This window comes from Schistocerca piceifrons, chromosome 5, assembly GCF_021461385.2.
Source record: "Schistocerca piceifrons isolate TAMUIC-IGC-003096 chromosome 5, iqSchPice1.1, whole genome shotgun sequence".
NCBI lineage: Eukaryota > Metazoa > Arthropoda > Insecta > Orthoptera > Acrididae > Schistocerca > Schistocerca piceifrons.
In genome coordinates this window covers 201,670,000-201,682,182 of record NC_060142.1, presented here as the reverse complement: position 1 = coordinate 201,682,182, position 12,183 = coordinate 201,670,000, and the positions used below count along the sequence as shown (strand labels likewise).

General features: G+C 38.7%; 2 protein-coding genes across 7 annotated transcripts in view; one reads left to right on the top strand and one right to left on the bottom strand.

The window, feature by feature from the left end:
* LOC124798456 (cytosolic carboxypeptidase 1-like) overlaps window positions 1–12,183 on the top strand; it is a 503,581-nt gene that overhangs the window by 260,218 nt on the left and 231,180 nt on the right. The window lies entirely within an intron of this gene.
* Window positions 1–12,183, bottom strand: part of LOC124798458 — a 53,452-nt gene that overhangs the window by 3,183 nt on the left and 38,086 nt on the right. The window contains exons 2-4 of one of the 2 annotated variants that reach the window (XM_047261880.1): window positions 4,278–4,460; window positions 3,760–3,988; window positions 1,471–1,629 (exon numbers count right to left, since the gene is read on the bottom strand). In XM_047261880.1, coding sequence (XP_047117836.1) covers window positions 1,471–1,629; window positions 3,760–3,988; window positions 4,278–4,460 — 571 coding nt within the window. Of the gene's footprint in view, window positions 1–1,462; window positions 1,630–3,759; window positions 3,989–4,277; window positions 4,461–12,183 lie in introns of both variants that reach the window. The other variant, XM_047261881.1, reaches the window with a different exon arrangement.

The following is a 12,183-nucleotide window of genomic DNA, read 5'->3' as shown; positions in this document are numbered from 1 at the left end:
GTCATTATCAGATAGTAAACATATATCAACTGGAATTTGAGAAGGTAATGTGGAATATTCGTAATAGAGCAGTAAATAATTTTCAGATACATGTTCTAAATGTGTAACTTCATGACAGTTCTGTTTTTAATCAGCTATGTGTTGGCAGAATCCTTGTTCAAATTATATACTTCTAAACCGGTAATGTGTGGAATGAATGCAGCTGAATGTTACACAACTCTGTATGATATTGTACACGCCTTAAAATTTCATTATATATATCAGAACTAATCCTTTCTCTGTTCTATTTAGTGTTTCTCATTGAAAGTACTCATTCCCTCATATCTCCTGCTGCTGATGTGATATACTATAGAATTCTCAATGCCTCTTTAATAATTATTAGTAAACTGAAGAAGTTTGTTATTCAGTACTTCTTACAGTAAAAGCAGAAGAGCTGTTCTATCCTCGTACTTCATAAGACATCTACAGAGAGAAAATAAATCAACTTTCTACACAATGGATGTAATTACAAACAAAATAATTCATAATCATTTGCCTCCACCATCTCGAATAATTCACCTCATGTATATGCCAATAATGCATAAAAAGAGAAATTATTCACAGTGCTATTGCCGTTGTTTACTGTTCAGCATTATCTTGATATTTGTCATTCTGAGCTTATGCAGCATCTTTCATGACCTTGTGGGTAATGGCACATCTCATAAACTTACTTCTTCATCACTGATAAAACATAGTTGTCTGTTTCTTATAGAGCTTTACAGCACCACACCAATGGAAATAAGATGTTGAGCTCCTACTGAGTTAAAATATAATTGAAATTACGAATGATGTAGACCAAACTAAATGATTTGAAACTGGTGAGGTGACTGAGAGACTTATTACTTCTGAAGAATTGCAAATTCTCTGGATAATAAATGTCAAGTCCAAGAAAAAAATATTCCACCTTTGAGAAACAAACTGTTAGTTGGAAATAAAATACCAGTTAAATAGGAAGTTGTAGAATTTACATCAGATCCATGCTTTAGTCAGTAAATACCAAAATTAAAGGATCAGATCATGCAAGAACATGTGTAAAGCTGTCCCTATGGAGAAATGCTATGACAAAAATGAATCGGATAAATCTACATCTCACCAGACAAGATCCCCCAATAGTGATACCTAAACAAATATTCCAGATTGTCATGCGTATGTCTAAAATAATTTTTCAGTTGTTAATGCCAAGGGTGACAGCCTTACAGAAAAAAGTTTTATAAGGAGATAATAATTGTATGTACAACATCTGTGTACAGAATTGTGATTTAGAAAGGCACAGGGTAGAAATCAAACTAATTTATTCTTTACTGTTTGGTGCATTGGTTGTACATAGTGTCGCATCACTTTGCACTGTATGATGCTTGGAATTACTGTGCAGCAGCTGCCTAGACTAATGGTTTTTTGATATGGATAGACATGTGTTCCTCACCTTCTTACCCCTGGGATGTTGACACAGGAATGGAGCCATAATTGTAATAGTAGCACCGTGTCTGTTCACATATGAAGTCCTTCACAGCATTGCAGTCATCTGTCTCCCAGGAAAGTTCTGGTGCCCTCAGTGTCACACAGCCTGTATTTGGGTTGTGATATCCTCCTCTGTTAAAAAGGATAACAATTTAAGACTGTTTTTGCATCTAAGATATCATGAAAGTAAGTAAATTATTTAAAAACTCGGTAAATAAACATAATAAAGTTAGCTGCACTTTATAACTTTCTAAAAAGCAATGAAGTAAAACTGTAAAGGGAACAAATATTTCCCTTCAGTGCTAAGAAGCACATATGTAATGCACTTCTTTCCAGTTGATGACACTATTGAAACCATCCACAGAAACTGCCCTTGGCGTTATGGGTAATTGCTAGACTGATCAGTGTTCTTCACCTTCTTATAAGTAATTTCTTGTCATTGTGCTTCCTTAAATCATTCAATATTTAAGGGCAGTAGGTCTTGCATATCTCTATTGGTGAACTCAACCATGACCCTTAAAATTCCTACACCAGGAAGGATAACCAGTAATTAAATGTTATTTATCATGTGTATACAGTATAAGAAAATGAATATGTGATTGTAGTTGATTTGGGAGTGTACAGTGTACAATAGTAATATTTTTTAGACAGAGCTGTCACCTCTGGTAGCAACAGTGGTGCTAACCTGGCTGGGCATTGATTTGAACTTAACTCGTATATCAGATAAGGGTACATCATTACATACTGCTTGAGGCTTAGTAGTGGCTGATGAGTGGTAGCATACCAGCCTTTGGCAGCCTGTGACCAGGTGTTTGCAGCAGGTGAGAGATCTTGCTAACATACATGCCAGAGCAACATTTGAACACACTCTGTATGCAGTCATGCAGTATATTGTCAGAAGATAACATTGTAGATACCTCAAAGATGGGCACAGTCACTTCAAAATTACATTTACGGCATCCCTGCTTCTTATCTATTGACATACTATTTAAAAGTATGTAGTGAATTATTTGTAATTTTAAATAAGTATGCAAAGAAATCATTTTCATACATATGCGTATAACAGACTTGCCCAATGTCTAATGCATGAGCTGTGTACAAAGGACTCGGGACCAATAAAAATACAGCACAACACAAACGTAACAGTTGCTGTCAAAATTACCAGTTATGTGAGCCAAAAGTGATAATGTTCAAACCCAAAGGTATCAGATACCATCACTCTAGGTGCTGGTCTTGTATGGCGATTACAAATGCAGTCTCTCAGTATTCATTCTACTTGGAATATCCAGATGACTGCCATGATGCTGTATGCAGATCTGTGACTCTTACGAAAAGATGTGGCATCAGTTCTTTCATTGAATGCACCACTGTTAGTGTGCCTCTCTCTACAAGGGAATCTTCAACAATGGTTGTTGTGCTGACAGCCTGTGGTGCTCCATGATCCTGCCACTCCTAGTACATATTTCTCCTTTTTACAGGAGACATAACATGATCTCTCACAAACAAACAACGTTAATATGTGATACCTTAATGATAAACCCACTGCATAATCCGTCTTTTCTTCAGAATGAAGATAGCATCACTCGTACCTACTTTTTAGCATTGTGCTCAAGTGCTAATTATTTGCATATTCAAGCACTAGTGCATGCTAATTTGACATTTGTTGCATGCCCCCTTCATGTCATTGCAGTTTTAATGGTCAGCAATGTGTGTGTGCTCATTCGTCAAAAAAAAAAAAAAAATCATGTCACTGGGAACATAAATAATGTTAGAGCCTTGAGCGATGTTTCCTGTAAACAGTGACTGGAAAATAATTAAACTTCACTGTACCAATTAAAGAATTTCTTATATTCATAGTTTCATTTTTTATTGGCATTATATGTGATTTATGCTACAGTAATATATATATGGACGTGTACACCTTATATTACAGGGTGCGAAACAGCCAACACAGGGGACGTAGGCATCCTTTCTTGAATTGTGATTATTTTAAACACTATGTGTGGTCAAAATTGCTATTAATTTCAATAATCCTTCTATCATTACTTGTTACGATGACTACTAAAAATGGAAGTACAACATGTGAACAAGGGGCTATGAACTAAATTGCATCTTCTTTTCTTATGTGCTATCATTCTGAGAGAATAGATATAATTGATAAGAACCTTAAAGAAAGTTATCACCTTTTATAGTGTTGGTGAAGTTAGCTACCTAAACATTTCTATTTGTTATTTGTGAAGTTCTACTGATAGTTTTTATCACCTTCGTCTCCTGTTGCTCTTGCTTCTTCCCTCAACTAACCCTTCATTTACTACACCACCATCATCAGATGCAGCGTCTTGGTCTTCAGATGCTGAGTGGAGATCATTGGATGGTAGGTTCCTCATGTAATTGAATGTACTGTTGAAGGGCAAGCCAGTACTCATCCATAACATCATGTCTGATGTTCCAAGCCGATTCCCAGAAGTCCAGAAGTCATATTTGTTATAACCTGTTTTGCATTAATAGACACTTTAAGTACAGTTACAGGAAGGTATTCTTGTCAAAGTAAAGATAAATTCTGATGACATGTTATAAAGCAGTTGTAAGAATTGGCATTCTGTCTAAGATTGTATTTTATTTAACAATGTTATATGGGGCAATACATGAAATAAGGAAAGACAGCCACTCATCTGTAGCCGGTTGATGCCTTGAGCACAGAAATACATACTATGTTTTATTTATTTGACCATGTGTAACTGTCAGATAGTAAGTTATTAGCTTCTAATACTTTCACTTACCAGCATTCCTTAAATACTCCATTAAAGAATCTGCCTTTTCACGTGATTCAAATGATGCTAGTTGCAAACCAAGTGATCGGCAGTACTGATATGCTAGGAAATAATTGAGCTCCGGTGAGTATGGATTCATACGACTGATGAAATATTGCACTCCATCCAGCTGTATTGTTGTGATTCGCTGACCTGCAAAGGAGAAAAGTATTTCTCAGTTGAATTGTATTGCTAGAAATTTGGTTCTAAAAATGAAAATACATTTAATAATTTAGAGCATAAATTTTGTTTCTACGATAACTGCTGCAACTTGCAGTATAGTATTTGTCGTAAATAGTAAATCTGACAGAACTAAACAAACTGTTGGCATCAGGACGCAGAGCAAATAATTGAGCTCTAGTGAGTATGGATTCATGCGAATGATTAACTGTAAAAGGACCCATCAGATTTTGGACTGTAAATACACATTTCTACACTAAAGTTAAGTGAAGCCTGAGAATATCTCCAATCAACCATGTTTTCTCAAAATGAAATGAAAATGGATTATAATTCAATCTAGTCAGGATTAAAGGCCTCTACATTTGATTTGGTGCATTATGAGCTATTTGTTATCAAAAAGAAAGGGGGGAAAGAAACGGAAAACATTGGAAACTCTGGGTAAATTGTTAAGTTTCTGGTTGTTCTTTACAGTGAAAGGAATGTTCATTTCAGTGCATATCTTGCAGCATGTAGAAGGTTTGTACCAGGGGACACCGGTGTGGCCGAGCGGTTCTAGGCGCTTCAGTCCGGAACCACGCTGCTGCTACGGTCGCAGGTTCGAATCCTACCTCAGGCATGGATGTGTGTGATGTTTAGGTTAGTTAGGTTTAAGTAGTTCTAAGTCTAGGGGACTGATGACCTCAGATGTTGAGTCACATAATGCTTAGAGCCATTTGAACCATTTTGAACCAGGAGACAGTCCCATCTGCATTCTTTCCAAATTGTATATGTCTTAAATCCATTGAACTTTTCATCAACTGTAAATGAATTTTGTCCTTTTCATAGATTCCTAATCATCAGCCCACTCTGCTTCTCACTTCAATTCACTTTCAATTCAGTTATCAAATTTCCTTTCATTTATTGCATCCCGGTTACCATATCGCATAAAAGGATAGTATCAAAGGCTGCACTTTGTTAAGCAATTGAAAAGCACTTCTCTCTATTGCTCTAATAGTGTAATGAGTTTGCATATCTGAGAAATAGTGTACAAAAATATTCTTTTATATCCACATGATCCAAGGTTTTATTATCTGAATAAGGAAGGGATCACTTTTCTGCTAGAGCTGCCATTTGGATGTTTCCTATAGGTACTGTTGTCTCAGAAAAAAGAAACTGAAAAACCAGGCAGAGCAGTCTGAGATTTTTGCTTGCTTGTCCCCCTCCCCCCTTCCAAAAGAGGGAGAGACAGAGAGAGAGAGAGAGAGAGAGAGAGAGAGAGAGAGAGAGAGAGAGAGAGAGAGACCAAGTTATCTGACTACATTTACTGTGTGTTGATGGAAAAAGAAGGGATTCATGAACCCGTGTTCAACTTTGAATACATAGTGCTTTAGTGGGTAAAGTTCTGCAAGAGGCACAATACCTCACCTTACAGTTCACCCAAATAGTTGTTGTGTGTATACAGCGCAACTTAGTATCTGAACCATGGTGTTTTTGCATTGATCTTTCATTCCTGTTACTGTAACTGATTGGAAATTTAATCCTGAAACCGTTTGTACAGTGTGGCAGCCACTGAGTCATGTACTCTTTCAAAACTCTAAAATAAATAAAACATTGTTGTGGGTTTTTCATTGAACAAAAAGCACTGTGGGCATGAGTCGACTATTAAAATTATTCAGTATATGGAGTTACCAAATTCAGATATCTGTAGACACAGGAAAAAGTTCTCTATTGATGCAGCAAAGGCAAGTTGTCAAAAACTGTGTTTCTAAAAGAAGGCATTTTTATTGAGAAGTAGTCTGATTTAAATTTTATACTTTATTTCTCAGATGGAGCAGGCATTGGACACATCAGTGTCTGTGGTCAGGTGTTCCATTAGTCTTCATCTAATATTCAAAAATTCAGAATCTATAATCATGAACACGTTGTAATGGGTGTACATGTCTCATTTATATTGATCAACTGGATAGAAGCACAACAGACTAATTATGTCATACTGTCATTTCATCTTGTAAAGCACATTAACTGTGGAACATACTGTCAAACAGTGACTGAATTTCACTGATATTGATTTCAAAAGTTTGTTGAAAAGCTTCTGGAATCGTAGCAATTAATTATTAATATTTAACAAGATATTGTTTATATCTTTACAAGATGCTGCGGTGTGTAATTGTTTCACACAGATAAACTGTGTGTGCAATGCTGTTGTATTTCCAGTAAGAACAAAGTGCATTCTTGCTTGGAACTGACATTTTGTGAAATGATTTCCAATCCAAAAAGCTTCTTGAATTCCAATACATGTTCCAGTCCTTTCAGAGCTGTTCGTAGTAATGATGTGCTTCTGGGTGTTCTGCTTTGTTATTGTTTCTATGTTATGCACAATATTTCAGTGACAAACCCAGTTGTCTTCTTCATATGCTGTAAGTTTTGTTATTGTGTACTCTCTGCCTGGACTGGCACAACTAGGCAGAACACCCAGAAGCCCACCATTAACAAATCATGCCAATAAAACCTAAGAGATCACTTCTGGTACTAATGTATTCTTAACATGAAATCCACTACCTTGAGCAAGTTCAAACATTACTTCATAAGAAAGAGACAGATAACTTAGCTGATGAATAACAAAACTGAAAAACATTTAATTTACCATCACAAAAACGAACCTGTCAAGGGACAGCAAAAGAAATAAACAGAAGAGGAAATATGACCTTAGTGCTTTCTACACACTAAATAGTTTCCAAAACCAAGATTCCAATGTGTGTGAAAGAGTACGTTTACTATCAGTGTGATTACCAGTTTTGACTTAAAACAGCAAGACATGAATTTTTAACGCAAAAAAATTATAAAACTCGGGTTTGTTAAGGGATCAATGGGAAGATTCTTGCCGTTAATTATAAGACGTGAGGAAAACATATGGACGAGGGAACAAACTGGAGCTGAAGATATAATTATGGCCATAATTAAAATGAAATTGAGATGGATGTAGCTAACTGAAATGATAGGAGATGGGCCGCACGGGATTAGCAGAGCGGTCTAAGGTGCTGCAGTCATGGACTGTGCGGCTGATCCCGGGGGAGGTTCGAGTCCTCCCTTGGGCATGGGTGTGTGTGTTTGTCATTAGGATAATTTAGGTTGAGTAGTGTGTAAGCTTAAGGACTGATGACCTTAGCAGTTAAGTCCCATAAGATTTCACACACATTTGAACATTTGATATTAGATGGTCCAAGATGACGATACAATGGAAGCTGGAAACATGTAGGAATGACATGTATGTGTATGGAAAAGTATGGAGGCAATCTTCAATCCAGTGGTGGATGTGGTATTACTCGTTACTACGAACCATTGTTAAAGTGCTACACTAGAGATTGCAAAAGAAACAATTGTCATTGGCGATAGATGACAGTCACTGTATATAGTGTCTTCTCTACTGTCAGCACGTGAATACATCTACAGTTATTTTCCAGAGTTCCTTGGTTCGCTCACAGTAAGTCTTGGAATAGTTTTTACACAAGGTAGCTGCTAGCTTTAAATGACAGGAAAACCACGTTTTCTTGGTAACACCAACCCAATGACACTGTGAACTGAGGGATATGAGAACATCAGTACACAAGGAGTGGAGAAAAAAGAATTGCTAGAATTCAAAATCCTGTCGTCATGGAATCATGAGAGACTTGTTAAAAGATCAGTTCGGCTAGGTAGTACTAGGAAATTGGCTATGACCTTATCAAAACACAATTTTGGCTGTAGTCAGATGTGATTCATTGAAATTGTAAAAAAAGTAAAATCAGTGAGGCCGTTGGGATTTGAATCTCGCTCCTCCCTAATACAAGTTTTTTTGTAACCCCTCCGCCATCACGCTCTACAGAAGAAAGAGGCATGGGCTATAAGATGAGAAGATAAGTATTAGATACGCTACATCCTCTTTGAGCACCCAACGTCAGCGTCGCCCGCTGATCCATAGATCGCTGTCAGCCTTCTCGGCATGCTACGGTGCCCCCAGCCGCCCAGTCACTTGTCATAATGGCTATGAGCGGCCGTTTCGGCTGGTTGCAGGCAGTCTGCATCAGAAAACCATAACGTCACGCGGTGGACTTAGACAACAGCCTGAAGATGAGTGTGGGATAGTAGCATTCTAACTAGACTCCCGGCCGAAGACCTTATCGTTACATTGCACTCTTCTTCTACCCCGACTCCCGCGATTATAGATTCAATCTCAGTGCACCGTGCCCAACTGCTCGGAACCCTCTTTATTCACTGATCGCCTTCACTTTTTCGGTTTCGCCTTGTTTGATTGCTGTGCGAGATAAGTAGTCAAGCATGACGCAGAGACGAGCACAGCGCGTGCGTTCAGGGCAATTTGCATTCCCTTTTTGTTGCTCAAAGCTGTTACAAGAAGATGGAGCAAGTTGGCACGTCACATAATATGGAGAAAAATGCATTTCACTTACCTATCCGCCCGGCACGATTCTGATGTCAGATGGTATTTCTTGTTTTTTTTTCCGAAGCTATGATACAAAATGAGGCGTAGGCTACCTGATATGCCGAATTGACTCGTTGAGTGACCCACGTTAATGTCACGGTACCATCGAACTTCCATTGCCTTTAGTCTTCGAACTTCTTACTCAAGAGAGAGAACTATTCGAACTTGTTTGCTCTGAAAAACGCATTTGGCAACTCTGTTTCCATAAGTTTTAAGGCACGTTCTCATCTTTATCGAAAGAAAAATAAAGATACTATAGAATCAAATTTCACACAAATAAAATATACTCCGTGGCTAAATGTTCTCAAACAGACATTGCTGTTTGTTCCAAACGCCGCACATATAACTAGCAGCATATCCCAGCTCCTGTTACTACAGTGACGTTCTTTAATCATCGGGGAAGACTCCCCACTAAGATACATACTGAATGCGACATTTGTTTTCTATTCTTCCTGAAGCATTGAATGCTGGATTGTTAAGCGAATTTGTCTACCACCCAGGCGATACCCTAGCCCATCACAAAGACTGATAGTCGATGCTGTTTCAGGCGGGTCTTTTGAAAAGGCCATTCTAACAGGTTCGTTTTATTTTCTTCTAATGACGACTTGAGTGTTCATTAGCAGTCAGGTGCAGGTCTCAGATGTTTTCAAAAGTACCTGAATGTATCTTGCCATCTGTTTGAACTAATGGCCCAGAAGTTTCCGCTGAGTATCATACGCATAACAGGTAAATACCATTTGCCAGGTATTCACCAGGTCTACAACTGCTCATATGAGTGGCACATTATCCACGGTGACATTACAGTTCACATCGGCGCACTGTTGTCAGTGTTTGCTGCGTTATAGGCAGCGTCGAGTGTCCGTTCGTGGATCTGACTGCTCGTTCATATTGTGCCATAGATTGTACTATAACTCCTACCACTAAATTCTTAAGCCTGTAAGAACGACGGTTCCGATTCCCTGACACAACACTCGGGGCCAGCTCGATAAATTTTTCCCAACAAGCGACTTATTTGGCCCCTCCCTCCTTTCCCCTCGCGCACTTTCATTCGTCTTAGTTTCCGCTACTAATTGCCAAACGCACCGTACACAAAACATGCACTTGTGCACCCCTGGCTCCCCTCTCACCCTGGCAACCCAAGTGGCGCATTTACAAGTAGCCCTCCCTTTTGAATGCGAATGCAATATTTCGACTTCTGAAATAAACTACTACAAAAATAGGCAGTTTTATGCAATAATCGATTGTCAGCATTCTTCTGTCAGCATTTCAGTATATGTCATCCCTGAAGTTAAACGTTTCTCTTTGCGATCAGCAAAATGACTTTCTCTATAGAAGAAATAATTGAAATTTCGGAAGCGTCGTGAAAACAGGATCGATCAAGGAACTCGCGAAGTTTTCGGGGTCATCTATCGAGACAGAGGACTACCAGCAAAGAGAGCAATACAGAGTATGTATAAAAACTGGCGCACCTAATGATCTGTGAAAAATGTAAAACGACAAAAAATTCCTTCAGTTCGCAAACCAGAAGTTATTGCAGACATTCGCCGGAGAATTATTCAGAGCCCAATGAAGTCCACGCGTAAATTGGCCCAACAGGCGCATGTAAGTAGGAGTAGTTACCAGCGGATATTGAAAAGCCTTAACTTGAAGCCGTATCGTGTGACGGTTGTGGAGCAATTAAGGGAGGATGACAGTCAGAAATGTGTGGATTACTATACGTGGCTCCTGAGTAACATCAACCATGGTGTATTAGAACATTTCCATTAAATCATGTGTCATGAAGCATGGTTTCATCTTTCTGGTCATGTGAATTCACATAACACGAAGTAAGAGGGTAATCCCAAAAGTAAGGTCTCCTATTTTTTTATAAGTGCAGAACTCTGTTTGTGTGGCAGTTGGTCACACTGTTACGAAGAGTGCTTCACGCGCGGTGTGTGAACATGCGCAAGCCGCGCTGAGGCGCTCAGTCTTCAGGGGTGGGGGCCTACAATGCGTGCGCAGAACAGAGATTTTTCGCCGTACTGCGCATGACGTCAGCGTCGAGAAACTCCGCTCAGTTCGCGCGCGCTTTCTTATGTGTTGAAGCAAGTAAGTTTCGTGTTGTTGCTGTTTGATATCGTGTTGAATCGAGTTTATTCTTTCTGCGACACTTTAACAATGCCGAATTGTGCCGTGGCTGTGTGTGAAAACTATAATCAGAAGACTAAAGGGAGTAGTATTTCCTATCATAAGTTTCCGAAAGATCCTGTGCTCGGTGGGTTCAGCTCTGTAGAAGAAGTGATAGTATTAACATTAAAAATGCTACTATCTGTAGCGTACATTTTAAAGAAGACGATTATTTACGGGATCTCCAAGCTGAATTAATGAAACTTCCGTCAAAGAAGATCTTAAAGCCGACTGCAGTTCCTTCATTGCACCTCATTAAAGCCACATCTGCAGCAGCTGCTGCCGTTTCGTCTTCTGTCCAAGAAAGAAATGACAGAAGGAAAGATCGTGAAACACGTAAACGTGCACTTAACAGACTAGCTTCACTGTCGCCGAAGAAAAAAAAAGTGGATCAAAGCACAGAAACTGAAAAAGGCCGCATCGAGGATGAAATGAAGAGGCTTCATAAGGAATTATCGCTACAGGCAGAAAAAAATAAGCGTTTGATAGCTGAAAACAACACGCTGAGAACGAGAAATAAATTACTGGCTCATGCATTAAGCAGACAGAGAAAGTTATGCCAAAGCCATCAGTATCAACGAAGTACTAAAGTGACAACTAAAGTACACCAAGTTTTAAAAAAAGTGTTTACGAAGGCACAAATTGAATGTCTTCTGAAATCAAAGAAGAGCACCCATTGGACCCAGGAAGATATAAACAAAGCCTTGCTTCTGCGCTCTCTGTCCAGAAAAACTTATATTTATTTAAGAAATTTAATGGGAATACCATTACCTGGATTTTCTACGTTAAAACGATGGATATCCAATTCTTTTCGTTGTGTTCCCAGAATTTTGACTGATGTATTGTACTTAATGAATAAGCAAGCAACAAACTTCAGTCAAGCAGAGAAGCTGTGTGTGTTAAGCTTTGACGAAATGAATGTGGACAGTCGCATATGCTACGACCAAGAAACTGACACCACATAGCCAGGTACAGGTTGTTATGGTATGTGGTTTGTGTGGAACCTGTAAGCAACCCGTATATTATAACTTTGATACTACGATGAATCGGGATTTACTGATCAGTATCGTCAGA